The sequence below is a fragment of the Notamacropus eugenii genome, chromosome 3, assembly GCF_028372415.1.
Source record: "Notamacropus eugenii isolate mMacEug1 chromosome 3, mMacEug1.pri_v2, whole genome shotgun sequence".
NCBI lineage: Eukaryota > Metazoa > Chordata > Mammalia > Diprotodontia > Macropodidae > Notamacropus > Notamacropus eugenii.
The window spans coordinates 75,742,353-75,764,686 of record NC_092874.1 but is presented as its reverse complement, the minus strand read 5'-3'; the positions used below and the strand labels follow the sequence as shown (position 1 = coordinate 75,764,686).

Genomic DNA, 22,334 nt, shown 5'->3' with positions numbered 1-22,334 from the left:
TTTTTCAGATAATTTTTATCTACTCTGGTCCTCAAGTTCACCTCCCCATGCCTGTATTGTTAAAAAGTCTTCTACCTTCTTTTATCTATGCATTTCCTGAATCTTGATTTTACTTCATTCATAAAGAAAATTGGGACCATTCACAAAGGTTAGTGCAAAGAAAAGGGGAATAGTGAAATACATAAAATTTAAATTAGAACAGAGAGCGGAACTTCTGATCTAACTGGAAGTTCTGAATGGTTATGACTACGTTTCTTATCATCTGACATAAATTCCTTAATGGAGGAGTTGTTCTGTTTGTCCTTCGTTTTAGAAGAGAACCATGACATCAGAGAAATGATGACATGACTTGCACTTGACTTTGTTTTGAGGGAGGGCTGTGCAAGGTTACCAGCTTCACTTTCTCCTCTTGAGCCATCTGGATCCAGTGACCAGATATTCATTAGGATGACTGGGGATGGCCCAGGTGTTAACGTAGCTGAGAAAGGGATCGTGTGAACCTGAGGGCCATTATATTGCCCCTGCGCTGAAGTGAGTCAATTGAATCCAAGTTAAGTGACTTGAAATTCAGTGAAACTGATTAAATTTCTCAAGAGACTAAGGCTGGGGGACAGAGCGAGGAAGAGGTGGCCATGACACTCTAAACTTAATACTTCAAGGAAGAGATAAGCAAGGCCTAGGAGGATTCATTCCAGTAGAGAAAAGTAAATAAGAAGGATCCAGTTGTCAGTTGGCCAAGTCTAGCTTCCAAAGAGATACTCACCAGTGGTGTTACATAGACTATTCTCTTCCTTTTGCAGATAAGGAAACTGAGGCCTAGAGAGATGAAATGACATCAAATATCAAACTGGTAATATATTATAATGATAGTAACATTTATCTCCATTTTATAGATGAGAAAACTGAGGCTCAAAGGGTTTGTGTATGTGTGTGTGGTCACCAAGCTACTTTCACAGATGGGATCTGAACTTAGGTCCTCCCTGCATCCAAGTGTAGGTACTATCTCCATTGCACCACATGGCCTAACAGAGCAGGGACAGAAGCTCAGGCCTTATGCCTTCACATTCTGTGGTCTTCTTACCACCATATAGCAAGGCCTCCTTAATGGCTAAGGAAGCAGACTCTTCTCTCTCTGAGCCCCAAGTTGTCCATCCCTCAGTACCAGATTAAAAAAAAAAATCTCCCTTCTTAAAGACCTTCAAGGTCTAACCTTGGCCACATCTGGTCCATTCCCTTGGCCTGATCCTTCTTCTTAGCATTACCTGGCTGTGCCCTTAAATATTCCTCACTTATTCCTTCTCTGCTCTCCTCTTTCTGTCTCTTTTTCTGTATATAGATAGATAAATGCACACAAATATAGCATTTATTACATATATCATACAGATCATGCATATGTAATATGTGCATGTTATGTATATCAATATCACACTTATACATGGGCTCATTGCCTCTCCCTGTTACAGTCATAAGCCCGAGCTTTCTATCACCTGGCTCCTTGCTTTGATGGATCTGTGTGCCATATTTTTGCTTTTTCAAAAGTCTTTCTTCTGTTCTTTATATCTTCATCCCTCAAAGTTAAGAACCAGAATTCTACATCTCACCTGTCTAGTCCCCACCCCCACCCCCAGGAAGGCTAGCCCAAAGGTTTGACAGTTTATCCATGTTTGGCACATTAAATAATCCCTTATACAATTTTCTCAGTTCAAGCAATTTTATATACATTAACTCATCACAGCAGCCCTATGACAGAGGTAGGGGCAGAAATTATGATTGTTATTTGACAAATGAGGAAACTGAAGCCCAGGGGAGGGGATGAGGGTGGTGGTAAGGAGGTTTAAGTCACTGGTTTAGGCAGGTCAGTGGTGGAGCTAAGACTTCATGGCTGCCATTTCAGCATCTTTCTTCAATGAAACATTTTAATACCAACATCATCATGAACATTAGCTTATATTAAATTCCCATTTCCATTTTATAATTTTTGTAGGATAAAACTTGTTACGAAGTAAGGATGGGAGGGGTAGATTTTAGAGGGACGTACCTCAAATGTCAACTTTCCATGAGCAAACAGATTTTACATGGGGAAAAAACCCAACCCATAACAAACAGCATGATAAACTGAGAGGTAAAGGCAGGATCTTTAAAGATCTGATTTTATTTATCCTCTTCATTGCTATGCTCTGCTGGAATTTGCCTCCTGCTGTAACCGGATCTCCTGGGACTGCTCTAACAGAGGCTGCCTCAGGATTAGGCCTCAAGCTGCTAGGATAAATCACTGCCTGAGGGCTTGTTTATGTTTCAGATGGGGATAGCTCATGGTAGCATTGCAATCCCACATAACTTTTCAATCATTTCTCTTGCTTGAGGGATCAACAAAAATGGATTAATCCTTGTGCGCTTTCTTACAGAAAGGGGTCCAATAAGCCACATAGTCTCTTCAGAGTCAATCACCTAATGATCACAAAATAGAATTCAATAAGGAATAAGGATGGGCAGGTCCATGGCATAGTGGCTAGAGAGCTGGGCCTGGAGTCAGGAAGACTTATCTTCCTGATTTCAAATCTGGCCTCAGAAACTTATTAGCTGTGTGACCCTAGATAAGTCACTTAATCCTGTTTGCCTCAGTTTCCTCATCTGTAAAATGAGTTGGAGAAGGAAATGGCAAACCTCTACAGTATCTTTGCCAACAAAACCCCAAATGGGGTCACTAAGAGTTGGACATGGCAAAGTGAATAAACAGCAAAAGAAGAAAGGAGATAAAGGGTCAAGCCCTAAAGGTATCCTACCACTGGCTCTGTTTCCTGGTTTAGAAAATGGGGATAGTATCAACTTTTCTGATACCTATGTTATAGAATTGACAAGAAGCCTTAATATGGTTATAAAAATGATAAAAGTAATCTTAAGAGGTGGGTACATCATTAAAATCCTAATTGTGTGTATGGAGCTATATAATCCCATAAACATTAGGCATCTACCATATACAATGTACTTCTCATTTCCTTGCCTGTTTAAAAAAAAAAAAGGTTCTGTGGTTTTTGTTTTGTAGAAGATAATATGTTCAATTTAAAATTTGAGCAATGGGAGGCCAGCTGATATGATGACAAAGGGCATCACCCTAAAAGTTACTGTCATGAGGTCCCATGAAGTACCCACTCTCTACTGCAGACTTCCAAACAAGTTCCTAACCTCTGGGACTCACATATGCCTCATAGAACTCGTGGCCAACTAGACTTGGGGAGCTGCCATTAAGAATTAGCCACACCAATACCAACTACAGCTAACTGCCATCAGACAGGAAGGCCCAGGAGTTTCAAAAATAACAGAGGCCCCAGACCACCAAAGCAGCCATCCCCCAACCTCCTCAGCAGCCACAGCCTCTGAAGACCCAGAAAACAAAGTTCTGGACCTCAATGTCCTTGGCACTGTCAAATGGCTCTATATCAGAAATAGGGTTTTATCCATGAAATTGGGATTAAAGATTCATTGCTATTCTTGTGCTACTGCACTTTGGGAATTTATGTGTTGTCTCATACTATATAGAGTTGAGTGTCTATTTGTATTCCCAGTACCTAAGTGTTCAATAAATGTTGTTCATTCGTTCACTCATTTATTCATTCAATATCCATATCCTTCAGGGATGCCCCCAATAAAGTACTCCATGGTGGCATTAAATTTACAGTTGCAAAAATTTACAAGAAAAGTCAGTTTTAAAATGTGACATTGCAACAAGCCGGGATTTACTTACATGGATGAGGACAAAGCCGTTCTTCAAGATGACCCCTCCTGCCATTTGCTTTTTCAGGCTTGATGTCATTCAGACCAGTGTGAAGTACCCTTAATATCAAGACACATTTTCCGAGTAGGGAGGGTTGGTTCAAAATTAGGTAAGAAAAGACAAGAGGAAACTTTTATCATGTAAGATGGACAGAACAAAATCACTTGGATACCTACTAAAAGAAATTGGGTGTGAAAATAAAGAAGACTTTGGTACAACATGGTGGGGTAGAAAGAACTGGAATCAGCAGACCAGGGTTCAAGTCTTGGTCATGCCACTTACCAGCTGTATGATCTTGGGTAAATCATTTAAGTGTCTGAACTTCAGTTTCCTCATCTGTAAAATGGGAATTAGATCTCTTCACTCCCAATTTATTAAGCACCTACTCTGTGTAAGGCAATGTTACTAGGCACTTCAGGAATATGAACACAAAACCAAAAAATTGTCTCCCATAAGAATGTAAATAAAGCTTACATTCTACTGGGATAGATAACTTGACTACTCATTTATATGTTGTCTGTTCCTATTAAAAGCCAGTAATAAATAGAGACAGAACAGTGGCATCTAGAGAAATCAGGAAAGACTCCCTGAAAGAGGCGAAATCTTACTTGGACCTTTAAAGAACTAAGGATTCTTGGATGTGGGGATAGAAACTCTTGATCTGTGCAAAGGAACCAGGGGATGAGATTGCTACTTTGGCAAATAATCAATTAAGGGTGGGAATGAAACAAGAAAAGAGACTAACGTGAAATAAGTCTCAATCCTCGACTCCCTTCTTTCCTTCCCTCTATCCCCCTTCCCAATAAAAAGCCTTGATCCTACAGATGATTTTCATATTTTAAAAGGATTAATATACAAATATGTTGCTTGAGTCAAGGTCATAATTTTAGTCAATGAACTCTGTTCCCATGTTCACCCTGTAAGAGAATTTCCCTTCGTTAATCAATGATGAAACTCTCTGGCCAGAGGAGCTCCCAAAAACTACACTAAGACAATGTGTTCCTAAATAGTAATTTGTTTTAATTGTATGGTATTAAATCACCTTGCAAACAGATTACAGTCACTACCATTTATCAATAGGTACTGTACTTTTTTTTTTGGCAAACAGAACAAATCAAAACAAAAAAAAAGCAAGTTTAATTATCATGTAGAAAAAATAATAAACCAAAAATAACTATTTAACTACAGGTCAAATGATTTCTATTGCAAAACTGAAAATAGAAAATCTACACTTACAGCAGATTTCAAATAAAACCTTAGTGCAAGAAACATAATCAACTTAATCACAGAATGAGTACTAATGAAAGAGGATGGAAAATTCTCCTATACAGAGGTAGAGTCCAGTGCACAAGGCGAAGACAATAATCAATAGTCTAAACAAGACTGAGCCAAATTTTATGGAATCCACTTTAAATTTTAAGTATCAGACTGTATGTACATACATACAATAAATAGACTATACAATCTTCAAAGTAGTTTTAATAAACTCCACAAAATTATAGCAGATGCATTGAGATATTTACATAATTCAAAGTTTATATGTCTCTCATTCAAATAAAAGGGATAAAACTACAATTTCTGTTAAAAAGATAACAGAACCTCTTTTCTGAAATGGTTTGGTAAAAGATGATGACCATCTACATCATGGAAGGAACTCATTTTTCTTGAGAGGTATTAAAATTCCAGAAGCTAAGAAAATATGTCCCTTTATTTTTTTTCAGCTGGATAGATTTTTGGAATACATTTTGTACTTTCTATTAATTTTCAGAGCTCTTGCTCTGTTCAGTTTTCTCTGTTCCAAACTGAACCTGCACATGAACAGAGAAATTATCCCAAATGAATGGGCACAGATCAGGGGAAGAAGGAATTTATTTCATTTTGAGGTTTGGGTTTTTCTTTTCTTTTTTGCTTATTTTTTTTTTTTTAAAATAGATCAGAAAGAACTTGGTGGATCGTTCTGGGCCAACAATCAGATGACAGAGAGAATTAATCACATGAGCCTGCCAATAGAGAATATTCAGTCTGGAATTGGTACCTTGGCCCTGGAAGGCCATTTGTTTCAAAGGCATGTTACACTGTGATGTGTGAATAAAGACATTCACAGGTCAGGTCTATGACCTTCCAGCACTAAGGTGGGGAAGAAAACTAGTGGAAGATCTTTAGATTTTCAGCTAGTCCAAAAAACCATGTAAAAAAAAAAAACTCAGAAAATCTATCATTTACATCACTGATGAAAAAAAGAGTAGGGGGGGAGGGAATTAAGGGAGGAGATTAGGAGACCTGTCTTCTGTCGTCAGATTCAAAGGAAAAGTATAAAAAGAAAGAAACCTTCACAGAATCAGATTCATGGAGCTGAGTTCAAATTTATCACTCCCCCCCCCACCCTAACACATTTTTGATGTCACTTATGTATATAGGTCCAGACCTGTGATTTCATTGGTACAGGGAACTCCAGGGTTTGGAAATTCCCTCCGTGGATGAAGATCAGCAATTCATCTATAACTTTTAATTTTAAAGAATCGTCCGAGGCACAGAAGGATTCACCAATTTGCTCATGATCTCACAGTTATTATGTATTAGAGTCAGCATTTGAATTCAGGTCTTCCTGACTCTAGGCTGGCCCTCTATCCACTGTACCATGCTGTCTCTCAGTCTTGACATTACTATAAAATAGTCTGCTTTATTTCATAAGGAAACCAGGAATAATTAGGAAATTAAAAAGGTACAATCATAATTCATGAAACATCAACCTTCTTCACAGTTTGGATTTTGTTTAAATTTCTCTGAGCACCCACAATGAAAAATAGTTTATGGTGGTGGTGGTGGGTTGTTGTTTTTTTTTAATTCAACCTGTGAAAAATACCTCAATAAAGGTTAACATTCATCTCTTCAATTATTTTCCCAGTGAGACCCTCCTCCCACCCACCCCTTTTTTTAAGTTTTTAAAAAAAGTTTTATACAAACAGACATAACTTTGATTTAAAGTAAACATATGAAAATTGAGGAGGATATTGCTAGCGACGATGGGGATGGAGGGATAGCCTAGGTGGGCTGTACAAAAAAAACCACTTTTGTGATGTGAATTCAAGCAAGGATCTAAGTGCCTGGGGGGAGGTGAGGATGGGGAATCAGAATCGCAACCCAAGAGAGATTTCTGCAGCACATTGCTTCCTCTTGGCCCATAAAGTCTGAGTGTTTTGACATCAGCGTCTTTAGGTCAGAGGAAAACAAAATCACTCCAAGAACACAGGAAGGCACAAGCACGTTGTGTGAATTCCCATTTTTTGGTTGGGGAAAAACATAAAGAAGAAACAGCACAGGAATGTTGGATCACTTTGTATACTTTTGGTTCAGCACTATGGTCAAGGTAACTTGTTCACTGTTGGGGACAAAAGTCAAAGTTACAGTTCAGGTATCTAGAAACTTAAGAAATGCATAATACTTCTGAAGGATGATGGCTAAGAAGACAGCTCACAGAGAATAGTGCAGTGAGGAACAAACAATACTATTTATTTGGATGTTTGTGCTATGGTAGATACAGACTGTATTCTCTGCTCTGCAGGACCAAAAAAGAAAAAGAAGAACAAAAAAAAAATCCCCCAAACTCTGAAAAGCAGCTAGAAGGAATGCAAAAAATCCGACAGAATGTACTGAGCTGTATTTCAGGTTAAGGTAAAAAAATGCCGCTCATTTTCCTTAGTGCACATCCAAACGTGTTTATCTCCTGTTTTGTTTTCGTTTTGTATTTATCTATTGATGAGCACAATGTCTCAAAAAGATGAGAGAGTCATTTATATCTTTCTTTCTTGCTTCTACACTACTTTCCTTTTCCTCTGTTTCTTCCTGCAGAGTCCCCCATTCCCTCACCAAAGGTTAGTGATATCGGGGGGGAAAAGGCATGAGACAGGATTTCCAAAATACTGATTTAGCTTTCCACTGAAAAGTTGCTGCGAGTATGCCACACGGTGAGGAGGCAGTGTAAAGGCAGCTTGTCGGAGCTAAGGATTAAAAAAACCAAACAAAAATGTAACCAAAAAACCCCAGAGTCTTTGTGTTTTCCCAAATCAAATGAGAAACCAGAGGGGTGAAAACAGTATTTTTGTAAGAATATCCTACATGCCACTGTTAGGAGATGATGGCTGGAGACCACTTCAATGCAGCCAGGTTGTCAGCACTAGCTGACCTCTTCCTTGTAGATCTTCGTAAGTCCTTGTACTTATCTTCGCACAGGCGAGAGATGGCCTACAAGCCAGAAGAGAGGGAGAAGGTCAGACATGAACCAACTGGATTCAGATCAAGCGATTCCATTTGGCAAATATTTACCAAGCACCTTCAATAATAAAATAACAGAGAATGTAAGCTTTATTCAGTACTTAACAGTCTACTATTTCTTTGTCCTCAGAGAGCAGCAGGGTGGCACTGGATAGATCATTGGGCCTGGAGCCCTTCCTTTCTTCCTTCACTCCCTTTTGTCCTCTCCCTTACTCCATTTCCTTCCTTTCACCCTTCCTTCTTTCCCTCCTTTCCCTCTCATTCTCTTTCTTTCTCCTTCCCTTTTCTTTTCTTTTCTCTCCCTTCTTTCTCTTTCCTTCTGTCCCTTTTTTCTTCCTCCCTTCTTTCCTCACTCCCTCCTTCGCCTCCCTTTCCTTTCCAAATTTCATTAAATTGATCCCTCAATAATTAATACTTTTGATTTTATTTTTTATTTTGATTTTCCCATACCACAGTGCAGAGGAAAGAACACTGAGCAAGAGGTCAGAAGTTGTGATCTTGCCTCTACAATTAAGTAATTCATTTGCCTTCTCCCTGGGCTTTCGTTTCGTCATCTCTAAAAATGAGAGAATTGGCTAAGATATCCTTTGAAGTACCTTGTGGCTCTCTGGGAGTTCTCTCATTAAAATGTAAATTCTTTGGGAACAGGGACTTTTTATTTTTGTGTTTGCATCTCTACCACATAGTATGCGCTTAATAAAAGAATAAGCATATATTAAGCACCTGTTATGTGCCAGACACTCTGCTAATTACTTTTTACAAATACTGCCTCAGTTGATCCTCACAAGAGGATCTACTACCCTAGGAGGTAGGTACCATTATTATTACCATTTTACAGTAGAGGAAACTGAGGCAGACAACAGTTATGTGACATGTTCAGGGTTACACAGCTGGTAAACGTCTAAAGCAGGACTCAAACTCAAGTCTTCCTGACTCTAGGTCCAGCATGCTTTCCATTGTATCTGCTTAATAAATTTAAAAGTGCTTAATAAATTTCTTATTGAAATATTTAATTGATTCATTATTTCCTTATTTGATTTCTAAAAATACTGAAGTAATGTCACATTTTGTTTGATTTGCAGTTATAAACACTCTGCAGATCATCTTTGCTCTTATCCATGTACTGAATGCAGAATAATATTTTCATGGGAATTATACATTAGTGGAGTAAAAATAGTGTGGGGTCTTGAGGTCTTTGGCCATGCCTAAAGCTCTAGACTGGCTTGGCCTATGCTTAGTTGAGGCAACAAAGAGGAGACGGGAAAAGTTCAATAATATTTTAGGGCTGCTTCCTCCTGGCACTTGTCTCTGAGCAAATCAAAACTGCTGTAAGAGCCCCTCACCTTACTTCCTCTTTCTCCCGTTCTCTGTTCTTCTCCCTTAATTTTTCCAAAGTGGGCACATACATCCATCAGTTTAGGGGTGTAGAGAGAAGTTCAAGTTCCCATCATGAAGATGAGTTGTCCATAGAACTGGGGACATGAGTCATTTTAGGAACAGGGATTGACCAATCCAGGCCCCAAACTGAGTCCAAGAGAAAGAGAATTGGCCTTTATTTCTCAGTAGCTAGGCATTAAAGAAATTTGAAAATCCAAGCTGCAGCTCTGACACCAAGTTTTCTCTCTATGTAATTTAACTTTTCTAGACATGTTAGGAAGAAACATTAATGATTCTCTTTTTTGGAAAATCTTTTACGGGGCTTTGGGGGGTTTTTAACTTGACTATGAGGCCAAGGGTTACACACTTAATTGGTTTAAAGGTTACTGATCCAAGGAACTAAGGATGCTCAGTCTAGAGAAGAGTAAACTAGGGAAAATGAAAGCTGTCTCCAAGTATGTGTATGTTCCTTATGTATAGAAGAAATTAAGACTTGCTCTAAATGGCTCCTGAGGGAAGAACCTGCAGAAATTAGCAGAAATTACAAAGAGGCAAAAATTGGGGATGAAGTTAAAAAAAACCAACACGTCCTAATAATCAGAGCTACTGAAAAGTAGAATGACTGCCTGGAGGGTTAGGATGCTCCCTCACTGGAGATTTTTGAGGAAAGGCTAAACAACCTTTTTAATTATGCCACAATGGGCATTCTTTTTCAGATATAGGTTAGACTAGATACCCATTGAATTCACTTTCAACTCTGTAACTCTGAGATTTCCAAATGAAATAATTACACTTGATAGGCATGGTGGACCACTTATAAAATCCTAGCTAACAGGTAGCTGAAATTGGTGGATTGCTTGAACTAGGGCATTCTGAGGTGTAGTACAGCTGAAGTCAAACAAGTCTCTGCACTAAGTTTGGCATCGATATGATAAGTCCCTAGGAGTGGGAGGACACAAGATTGCCTAAGAAGGGATAAATCAGCCTAAATCAGAAATGGAGCTGGTCAAAGTTCTCATGATGATCAGCAGTGAGACTGGGCCCATGAATAGGCCCAGTGCTTCTAGTCTATGGAAGATGGCGAATCCTGGTAGATAGACTGAGAGACATACAGACAGAAAGATAAAATATTCACAGGAAATAAAGGATGATATTTAGAAAATGATCAGAATCTTGGACAGGTATCTCTTTAAACATGCATAGATCTCAGAGCTCCTAACCTCACTTTTGGCCGAGCAGCCAGGAACACTGTCAGAGTATACCATACCAGTAACTACTTTTGGTTTTTGACAACAAACCATATTTTGAAAAAGTTTCTTCCTCCCTCATCTACTTCAAGGCTAACAATGAAAAGCACAAGATACATCCTAACAATGCATCATTCTATTCTCAAGCATCTCACCTCAAGCTTGTGAGCCCTTTCCTTGCTGAGGGGCTCCAAGGGAAAGCTGAGATTATTGGCTTCGGCCAGGGAACGGAGATCAAAGTAATACTTGGCATAAACACTGGAAGGAACGTTGATGTTAAACTGCAGCAATTCAAGAAACTGTCGCTCCAGCTCATTCCTGAAAAACAAAGCCAGAAATATGGCACACTTAGGCAGTGGGGCTCAGACAAAGGGGCACGGCCACTCGCTTGTTTCTCAAGCCTGGGAAATTGTATAATTCGGGGCGGGGGAGGAGTGCAGCTTAATTTGAAGGGCAGAGTTGCAGTTTAGCCACTGAGCTTGGTATTAAATCACAGACTACTTGATCCTGACAGTACCCAGAAGGACAGAGCTCGATTCAATGAGGGGGATCACCACAAGTGTTCCACAATGACTCACTTCACTCTCTCTCTGACTCGGTACACAGATAGTGGACTTCTGACAGCAGGCCCCAACAGGAAGAGCCCATTATAATTTGGGTACAATAGCTAAAAGGTGTCGAGAGGCATCTCTTTGTGAATTCATATAGCCTCTGATCCCTTTACATGCTTTTCTACCATGTGTCACTACTAAAGCAATGAACTGGAAAAGAGGGGAGAGGGAAAAAGATGAGAAGGATCTAGAAACACCTTTTCATAAAAGCACTCAAAAATCTACAGGCTTCCATTCAGCATGGGGAAAGGATTTGGGAGGGTGTGGACCAATGAGTTTCCTGAAGTATTAGAGAACTCCAGTGATGCAAGCTGAACCTTCAGTGCCTAACTCAGCTTAGTAAGCTACTCAATGGGCTACCATGTTTGTTTCCTACAATGTTTGAAATGAATTAACATATGTAAAGTACATTCCAAACCTTACAGCATTATATAAAAGTTAGTAATGCTGACAATATTTCCTCTAGAGGAGATAAGAGCATTGGTCCTGGAGGCATGAGATCTGGCTTGGTATCCTATTTCCAATATCACTTTCCACCTATGTGACCATGGACAAGTCACTTGATTCCTCTGATTTTCAATTTATGCATCTGCAGAATAAGACTAGGCAACCTCTTGGATCTGTCCCAATTCTAAAATTGTATGAGTTTTGTATTGCGTAACAGAGAGAACAGTGCATCAAGAGGCAGAGGTTCTCGTCTTGTCCTTGCCAGTAACTGGTTGTATCTCTTTGGGCAAGTCAGTAACTTGTCCTCTGCTGGCCTCAGGTTCCTTATCTATAAGATGAGAAGGCTGGACCCAGGATTCCTGCTAGCTCTTATATTCTATGAGACTTGGGAGCCTTGGATGTCATTCTAACTCTAATGCTCTCATCTGCAATTGTTGAATCTTGTTCTTTTAGGACTGTACCTTTACTTCTAACAAAGGTTATTGTTTTGGTCTGTGATTGTTAGTTGCTGAAACTGCCTCCAAGTTTGTTTGTTTGTTTTCTATCCCTTGAGAATTCCTTTCCTGCTTTAACTTTGTCCCAGGTTATCCTATGGTCTACCTACTATTCTCCATGAAGCCTTGAGACCTGAGGCAAATACAAGCACCCTTTGATATATAAGTGTGAAATGACTTTTTGAATGCTTCCATTTCTGTCCAGAATGGGAGGAAGCTGCAGTAAGAAGGAGCCAGGGGGGCAGGGAAGGAAGAGGGAGGTGACTTCAAACCCTGCTAGATCTGAGGAAGGTATCAGGCATCATGGAGTTACAACTAATGAGACAGACAACAAAGACACTTCACAAAAGTGAACCCATGACTGCGGACAGTCTTGGCTCTCCAGAAAGGAAGCATTAAGGGGTCACATTCAAGACCTCAGTCTCTGTCTGTCTGTCTCTCTCCCTCCCTTTCTCTTCCTTTCTCTATGTAAATTGTTTGGTCTTCATATGTATGTGTATGCATACATCTGTATATATGCATGTAACTGTTCATGTGTATACAGTATATACATATACATGCATACATACATACATACATGTGCATGTGAATATGCATATATGTGTGTGTATTCATTCCAACCTTATTACTAAATAACCTAGTGGGAAGGGAGGAAAAAATAGTCCTATCTTGTAGGGTTGCAGGATTTTTTAAGAAATTTCAACTACTATACACCACACACACACACACACACACACACACACACATATACACACACACACACATACACACACACACACATACACACACACACACACACACACACACGAGAAGCAGAATTGTTCCAGAATAACAGAAATTCCCTAATGTATATGGAACATTGCTTCATAACCTTGGATCATGCCACATGTCATTAAACAGGCTAAGCCTAGAGAAAGAGATAACATGTTTCAGTGGCCCAAGAACTCCCCCAATTGGAAAACCTCTGGGTCACCATCTAGGCTAGAACTGGAAAAATGGACTACTCATCAAAGCTATGCCAATGTGATAGAAGTGTGGTTTCGTGATAGAAGTGTGGTTTCATGATGAAGAGTGAAAGAAAACGTGTCAAATCTTGTGAACTCAATATCAAATTGTGTAAACTAAGTGACTTAGACAAATGAAAGATATACTGCATATTTAAAGATGTAGAAAGCTATGGTTTAATATTTAAGTCATTATTTTACTGTACTTTGCCCCAATTTACTCACATATCACTGTTTTCATCATCTCTTTGACTCTGGTCATTTATTTCTAACTTTAACAGGTTTTAACCAGAGACTTATCTTATGAAAGGTTTTGAGCCAAGATGAAACTTTTTTAAAAAAGCAAGTGACAAAAAAGAATTTAAGCCTATCACTGATGAAGTCAAAGTGTTAGGATGTACGAATTTAGGAAATGAGAGACAGATGTCAACCCAGCAATGGCCAGAAGATGTCACCACAAAGTTCCTAAATTTTAAGAGGAAATCCCTTTTTATTTAGCATCAGGAGAGCTGAAAATTATGCCATTAGAAAGGCAGAAACACTACTCAGTGCATCAGGGTTCTCTGGTAATAGCATTTTTCAGGTCAAGCTCAGGATAGTTTATTTTTTGTTTGCTTTAAAAAGGTACATTTTCCCAGAGGCCCTGCTGCAGGGAGGAACATGGCCTCCATATGCCAGGATCTAGGAGGTCTCTGGGTAGGAATAAAGCTCTTTCTGTCACATTTTCATCCAAGCCTCCCAGGCAACCCTGGGCAAACAAGAAGCTGACAAAGTCTGCATTTGGGGGATGCACCAAGGTTGGGAAATGAAAAACTTTTTCTAAATTCTCTTTTATAAATATTAATATGAATATTAACATTTACATAGTGCTTACTATGTCAGACACTGCTAAGTAGTTTATAAATATTATCTCATTTGATGCTCAGAACCACCCTGGGAAGTAGATTTAAGACAATAGCGGAATTTGCTTGGGCTGAATCTGTGCCATGACCTTAGTAATAATCACAGTTACCATTATTATTGCACGTTAAGCTTTGCAGAACATGTTATATATTATTACATTTGAAATAGGTCAGTACTACTATTATCCTCATTTTACAGATGAGGAAACTGAGGCTAATGGACATTGCCCAGGGTCATACAACTAGGAAGTGTCTGAGGCCAGATTTGAACTCACCTGCCTCATAAATATTAGTACATCTTATAATGTCAGAAAATGAAGCTTCCAATAAGTTATATGGCAGAGTGATAGATCACTTGACTTGGGAATCAGAGAGAAATAGGATTAAATCATGACCCAGACACTTACTGCATCTACCCTGGGCAAGTCACTTAACCTCTTTCAGACCCAGTTTCCTCATCTGTAGAAAAGGGGATATTAATAGTACTTACCTGTGGAGATCAGTAACAATGATAGCTATGATTGTTACTGAGATTATGAAACAGATTCAGTCCAAGCAAATTCCTCTAATGTCCTAAACTTGAGATATCCTGGCTTTAGATCCAGGCATCTAAGATTTCAGGGTTACATTCACAGGATGGGTCAAATACACCCAGGGGTGCCAAAGGAAAAACTCCCAGTGACCCAGGAGGCCCACTTGTCTGCACTCTACAGCTGTACTGCTCTATTCCCATGATGTCCTACTTGTCTCCTCCCTACCATCACTTCCAAGTACTTTACAGGTTTCTAAGCAGCAGCAATGGAAGCCACGTCTATCCTGTTTTTAGTATGACAGGAGGCTGGTACATTTCTCAGGGCTATCAGCGATGGTGGTTACCTCTTCACCCCTCCAGTTCAGCTGTGCTAACAGCAAATGGCTTTCCCATCATCTGGTATGCAGGGAAATTTGAGGGTAGCAGCCAACCAGACCACTCAGGAAGCTGTGTATGATGTCTATGTCAGGACCAAGTGAAACAGCCATGTTAGAGAAGTCAAATCTTTTGTTATGACACCAAGCTACACTCATGACACACTTTGTACACATGTGCTGAACTTTTCTTTCCTTACTGTATTCAACAAATACTTTTCTAGTACCTACTAAATGTGAGATGCTTCGTGGGAGACAAAGAAGGTCTTTCCCTGTCCTCATGGAGTTCACAATCTCATAGGTAAGACAAGGCATATGCAAATGACCATAATATAAGTAACAATGTGAAGAAGAGCCATGGAGGCTGGGGCAATGTACTATGTAAGTTGAGAGAATGGAGAGTTTATTTCTAGATAAGAAGACTGGGGATGATGTCCTGTGAACTAGGACTTGAAAGATTGGTAGAAACTAGGATACACAGTGAAGGCATTAGACATAGAAAAGTATGAACAAAGACACAGAGGTAGAAAAACACAGCACTTTTATATCCAATTTGACTGGAATATAGGATGAGTAAAAGGAAAATGAGATAGGAGATAGAGATTGGGCCTGTGGTTTATGCATCACCAAATCTAAAGTTAGAGGGATATGAGGCCACTGGAAAATAATTTTGCAATGAGTTTCTTTGAAAAAGGTCTCACTCATATCCAAGATATATAAGGAATTGATTCAAATGTACAAGACCTAGTCACTTTCCTCAATAGATAAGGGATCAAAAGATATAAACAGGCAGTTTTCAAGTGAATAAACCCAAGCTACCAACTGTTAGAAGAAGAAATGCTGTAAAACAATGATAATTAGAGAAATATAAATTAATTATTGAGCAACTTTCATGCTCCACTTTGTTCCTTGTTGCATTCATCCTTCCTTCCTATCAGATTGGTAGAAATGACATGAGAGGCAAATAACAAATGTGCAAAATGGAAAACAGGTTTATGCGTGCACACTTATTGCCGCCATTTTGGAAAGCACTTTAGAACAATGCTCCCCACAAATTATTAAACTGTGTGTATCCTTTGGACTAGATATACAACTACTAGACACATATTCCCAAGAAGATTCAAGGAAAAGGGAAAAAAATCCATCCACACAGTTCTTTTTGTAGTAGCCAAAAATTGAAAACCAAGATGAGGAGGAGTATCCTCCTACTGGGGGATGGCTGAACAAATTACAACATATGAATGTAATAGAATATTATTGTTCTATAGGGAATGACAAAATGGATAATTCCTGAGCAAACAGGGCAGATCTCTATAAACTGATACAGATCAAAGTGAACAGAACCAGGAGAACAAGTAATGCAATGACAACACATTCTAGAGAAAAGCAGCCTTGAAAGACTTGAGAACTCTGACCAATGCAAAGATAAGCCATGAGTTCAAAAGATGAAAATGTTAAGCTTAAAATGCAGGAAGAGAAACATTTTCGGTCCTGGCCAACGTGAGCCCTTGTTTTGATTAGCTTTACATGTTTAGTGAGGGTTTTTTTCAATGTGTTCAATTGAGGGAGCAGTGGAAAACACAGATTATAAATGTATGTAAATTTTTTTAAGGACTTGGTAGCTTTATGAAAAGTGGAGAAGTAGGAGGAGCCAAAGATGGCAGTGAGGTCTCTAGTCTGTTGGGGTCATTAACAGGAACCTGGAAAAACAGAAAGTAGGTTTCAGATATGATGGATTTGGGGTTGCTATTGAGCACAATAAATATGGGCAAAAAAACCCCATAACTGGTTCAAATCCAGCCTGTATCAATTTTGCTAATTAATATCTATGGTCCCCAGTTTACTCATCTGTCAAATGATGAGGTTAGATCAGATGACCTCTACAGCCATTTCCAGCATTAAATCTATGGCCCTGTATCCAAGTAAAAATGCAGAGCAGATGGCAGGAACTTTAGGACTGGTACTCAGGAAAAAGATTTATGCAAAGACTTGAGAGTTGCTCAAGGGGTAGATGGAACCACAGGAATGGATGAGATAATCACTAAGGGAGAGAGACTCGTGTAAGAATTAGAGAAAGAACAGAAGAGGGTTGAGAAGAACATCCCAAAGAATACTAATGTTTGTTGAGGGTTTCATGGGAAGGTGGTCTGAGAGGAAGAAGGCAGGGAAAGAGGATCCAGAGAAGGGGACCAAGTAAGTAGGTCCAAGACGTTAGGAGGAGAACCAGAAAAATATAGTAACACTTCTCAGAATGCTGTCAAAATATCAAAAAACACTAATAACTCAACTCAGCTCTATACAGTGATCTCTAGGAGCACACAAGAGCCTCCGTGCCAAAAGCTGAATAAGAGTGCTGACTTAATGCTATAAGGAAACCTGTAATTCAATGCTGATTTTGCAAGATTATCTACAATCTAGAATGCAGTTGTTCAAGGACAGCATTTTCTTCTTTTCCTTGTTTTTAAAAATTAATACATTTTGTTCTGATGCATGAGTCACTTCCTAATAAACAATCTTCCCATAGCACTTTTCCATAAAAAAAAAAAATCTAATCCAAGGTTTGCTAATAAAATGACTGCATGAGTGAGAAAGCATTTACTGTTTACTGTGTGCCAGGAACTATACAAAGTTGTGGGGACACAAATACAGCTAAGCACCCTTGTGGAGCTTACTGTACCAAGGAGAGATGAGTTAGAAGGGGAAAGGGGGCATACAAGTAGAAGCATAGTTTGAAAATAGTTGGAAAGGGAGGTGCAGACCTGGTGCCAATAAGATAAGGCAAAAAGTCACCTTCCAGAGTATCAGGAACACAGTCCTGCATCTGAGGCAGAGGAAGATGAGGAGGATGGCCTAAAGGAAGGCCACAAGGTTTGGAAAGGGCTAAGAAATGTTACTGTCCAGTCTTGTACATTCCCATTTTTTAAATAAAAGGACAACTAACAAAACCCATCAAGAAATAGAAAGAGAAATTCCATTCAAAATAATCACTGAATGTATAAAATATTTGGGATATTTGAAGATAACTACAAAACATCTTTATAGAAATAATAGGGGGGCGGAGCCAAGATGGCGAAGTAGAAAGACGCACATACACATAGCTCCGGGTCCACAAACCACAGAGCGGCTAAAGGGGACCAAGCCAGGGCGAATTCTGCACCCAGAGACCACGGAGTATTGGAGCGAGGGAGATTTCTGCTCCGGAGAGACCTGCAAACATCTCGCAGGGGGTCCTTCGCGCCATGGACTGGGCGCCGGGACGGGGAGCAGAGTGCAGCCCCGCCGCGGCCACGACACCGAGGGGAAGAGATCCGAGAGGGCTACGGGGACGGGATCTCCAGCGGCCACGCGGGTCTCCCCACCCACAGAGGGACCTGCAAACCTCTCGCAAAAGGTCCGTCGCGCTGCAGACGCGGAGCCCAGCCCGGACCTGCAGCGGCGGTGGCCAGGGCTCCGAGAGGCACGGATCTGGGAGGGCTCCAGAGACGGGATCTTCAGCGGCGGCACAAGCCCCCCCACCAACAGGTGACTGACGGGGGTAGGTGAGAGAGTCTCTTTGGCGGGTTGAGAGGGGAGTGGAGTGCTCCCATGGCTCGGGCCCCCCCAGGAGATAGAAGCTGAGAGGCGGCTGCAGACAGGGGCTCCCCAAACGGGCGGAAGCCTGGATCCATTGCGGAAGGTCTGTGCATAAACCCCCTGAGGGAACCAAGCCAGAGAGGCGGCCCTGCCCCTGACCTCAGCACCTGAACTTAATTTAACACTGAATAGCAGCCCTGCCCCCGCCAAAAACTCTAAGGCGGGAAGCAGCATTTGAATCTCAGTCCCCAAACACTGGCTGGGAGGACCAGGAGGCGAGGTGGGTGTAAGGAGAACATTCAGAGGTCAGGCCACTGGTTGGAGAAAATGCCAAGAAAAGGGAAAAGAAATAAAACTATTGAAGGGTACTTTATTGGAGAAAAGACACTTCCTCCCTTCCTTTCTGATGGGGAGGAACAATGCTTGCCATCAGGCAAAGACACAGAAATCGAGGATTCTGTGTCCCAGCCCACCCAATGGGCTCGGGCCATGGAAGAGCTCAAGAGGAATTTTGAAAATCAAGTTAGAGAGGTGGAGGAAAGACTGGGAAGGGAAATGAGAGGGATGAGGGAGAAGCATGAAAAACAGATCAGCTCCCTGCTAAAGGAGAACCAAAAAAATCTTGAAGAAATTGGCACCTTGAGAACTAGCCTAACTCAGCTGGCAAGGGAGGTGCAAGGGGCCAATGAGGAGAAGAATGCTTTCAAAAGCAGAATTAACCAAATGGAAAAGGAGATTCAAAAGCTCACTGAAGAAAATAGATCTTTCAAATCTGGAATGGTACGGATGGATGCTAAGGACTTTATGAGAAAGACAGGTATCTCAGAACATACCGCGCAGATTCGAAAAATGGAAGATAATGTGAAATATCTTATTGGAAAAACAACTGACCTGGAAAATAGAATCAGGAGAGACAATGTAAAAATTCTGGGACTACCTGAAAACCATGATCAAAAGAAGAGCCTAGACATCATCTTCCATGAAATTATCAAGGAAAACTGCCCTGAGATTCTAGAACCAGAAGGCAAAATAAATATTCAAGGAATCCGCAGAACATCGCACGAAAGAGATCCAAAAAGAGAAACTCCTAGGAGCATTGTGGCCAAAATCCAGAATTCCCAGGTGAAAGAGAAAATATTGCAAGCAGCTAGAAAGAAACAATTCAAGTATTGTGGAAATACAATCAGGATAGCACAAGATCTGGCACCCTCTACATTGAGGGATAGAAGGGAATGGAATAGGATATTCCAGAAGTCAAAGGAACTAGGACTGAAGCCAAGAATCACCTACCCAGCAAAACTGAGTATAATACTTCAGGAGAAAAAATGGTCTTTCAATGAAATAGAGGACTTTCAAATTTTCCTGATGAAAAGACCAGAGCTGGAAATAAAATTTGACTTTCTAACACAAGAATGAAGAAGAACCATGAAAAGGTGAACAGCAAAGAGAAGTCATAAGGGACTTACTAAAGTTGAACTGTTTACATTCCTACATGGAAAGACAATATTTGTAACTCTTGAAACATTTCAGTATCTGGGTACTGGGTGGGAGTACACATACACACACATGCACACACGCACACATACATAGAGACAGAGTGCACAGAGTGAATTGAAGAGGATGGGATCAAATCTTAAAAAAAAAAAATGAAATCAAGCAGTGAGAGAGAAATATGGGGAGGAGAAAGGGAGAAGTTATATGGGGCAAATTATCTCTCATAAAAGAGGCAAGCAAAAGACTTATTAGTGGTGAGATAAAGAGGGGAGGCAAGAGAAAAACATGAGGTCTACTCTCATCACATTCCACTAAAGGAAAGAATATAATGCACACTCATTTTGATAGGAAAACCTATCTCATAATACAGGAGAGTGGGGGACAGGGGCACAAGCAGGGTGGGGGGGAGGATGGAGGGGAGGGCATGGGGAGGAGAATGCAATCCGAGGTCGACACTCATGGGGAGGGAAAGGACCATAAGAGAATAGAAGTAATGGGGGACAGGATAGGATGGAGGGAAATATAGTTAGTCCTATACAACACAACTAGTATGGAAATCATTTGCAAAACTAAACAGATATGGCCTATATTGAATTGCCTGTCTTCCAAGGGGAAGGGGCAGAGAGGGAGGGAGCCAAAGAAGTTGGAACTCAAAGTGTTAGGACCAAATGTAATGTTATTACCACCAGGTAACAAGAAATACAGGTTAAGGGGTCAAGAAAGCTATCCGGCCCTACAGGACAAAAGAGAAGACGGAGACAAGGGCAGGGAGGGAGGATAGAGGAGAGAGCAGATAGGTCACAGGGGCAATCAGAAAGCTCGGGTTTGGGGGGGGGGGGGATAAAAGGGGAGAAAATTTGTAACCCAAAATTGTGTGAAAATAAATGTTAAAAGTTAAATAAAAAAAAAAGAAAAAAAAATAATAGACCTAAATAAATAATAAGAGAAATATTAATTGCTCATAGTAGGCTGTGCCAGTACAATAAAAACACTAATACTATCTAAATCAGTTTATTTATTCAATGCTCTATCAATCAAACTACCAAAGAGTTACTTTAGAGAGCTAGAAAAAATGTTGGCCAACAATAATAGCTAGCATTTACATAGCGCTTTAAGATTTACAAAGTACTGGGACAGCTAAGTGGTGCAGTGGATACAGCACTGGCCCTGGAGTCAGAAGGACCCTGAGTTCAAAACCAGCTTCAGACGTTTACTGTGTGAACCTGAGCAAGTCACTTAACCCCGACTGACTCAAAAAAAAATTAGTTTTACATATGTTATCTCATTTAGTTCTCACAATAACCCTCAAGCTACTTGGTGAGGTGTTATTTTCCCCATTTTTTGGATCAGGAAATTGAGGCTGAAGGAGACAAAATAACTTGCCCAGGATCACATGGTACTCACGCTAACAAGTGTCTGGAATTCAAGTCTTCCTGACTCTAAGCCCAGGATTTTTAAGTGCTTACCAAGCACTGTGCTAAGTACAGGGGATTAAAAAAAAAAGCACCAATTACAATTCCTGTTTCCAAAGACATCATATTCCAAGCGGGGAGACAACATGCAAATCACTACATAGATACAAGATATGCACAGCCTATGGGCAGGTCACTAGTCACAGGGAAGTGGCTAGTGGAGGAGAGTAGTTAGGGGGACTGGGGAAGGCCTTCAGCTACAGAAGGACCTTGAGCTAAGTCTTAAAGGAAGTCAGGAATGGAGAAGTTGGCTTTGAGATGAGGCACCATTCTGGGAATGGGGAGAATCAGGGTAAAATGCACGGAGTCTGGAAGTGTTACTCATGAGGGACAGCAATAGGTTAGCTGAACTGGGGATTATACAGAAAGGAGGAAACTGGAAGAAGACTGCAAAGGTGGGAAGAGCTTTAAATACGAAAAAGAGGATTATTATATAGTTGATCCTGGAGTTAAGAGGTAGCCATCTTAGTTATCTTAAGCTATTTAAAGATGAAGGGAAGCATTTATAGAGCACCTACTATGTTCCAGGCACTGAATTAAGCGCTTAAAAAAACAAGTATTACCTCATTTGATCTTCACAACAACCATGAGATGTATGTACTGCTATTATCTTCATTTCACAGTTGAGGAAACTGAGGCAAACAGATATTAAATGACTTGGTCAAGGTCACAAAGCTAGCCAGTGTCAGAGGTCAAAAACAAAGAACCCAACTCTTCTAAAAAAATTGCCGTTCAGTTGTTTTTCAGTCAGGTTTGCCTCTTC

At 40.3% G+C, this 22,334-nt stretch overlaps 1 protein-coding gene across 10 annotated transcripts in view; it reads right to left on the bottom strand.

Moving 5' to 3' along the window:
* Nucleotides 1-4,771: 4,771 nt before the first annotated feature.
* The window catches only part of CCNY (cyclin Y), a 306,697-nt gene continuing 289,134 nt past the window's right edge, over nucleotides 4,772-22,334 (bottom strand). For all 10 annotated transcript variants that reach the window (XM_072652032.1, XM_072652033.1, XM_072652041.1 and 7 more), the window contains 2 exons: nucleotides 10,824-10,986; nucleotides 4,772-8,014 (listed from right to left, as the gene is read on the bottom strand). In XM_072652032.1, the coding sequence (XP_072508133.1) occupies nucleotides 7,898-8,014; nucleotides 10,824-10,986 (280 nt within the window). In that variant the 3' untranslated portion in view covers nucleotides 4,772-7,897. The remainder of the gene's footprint in view (nucleotides 8,015-10,823; nucleotides 10,987-22,334) is intronic.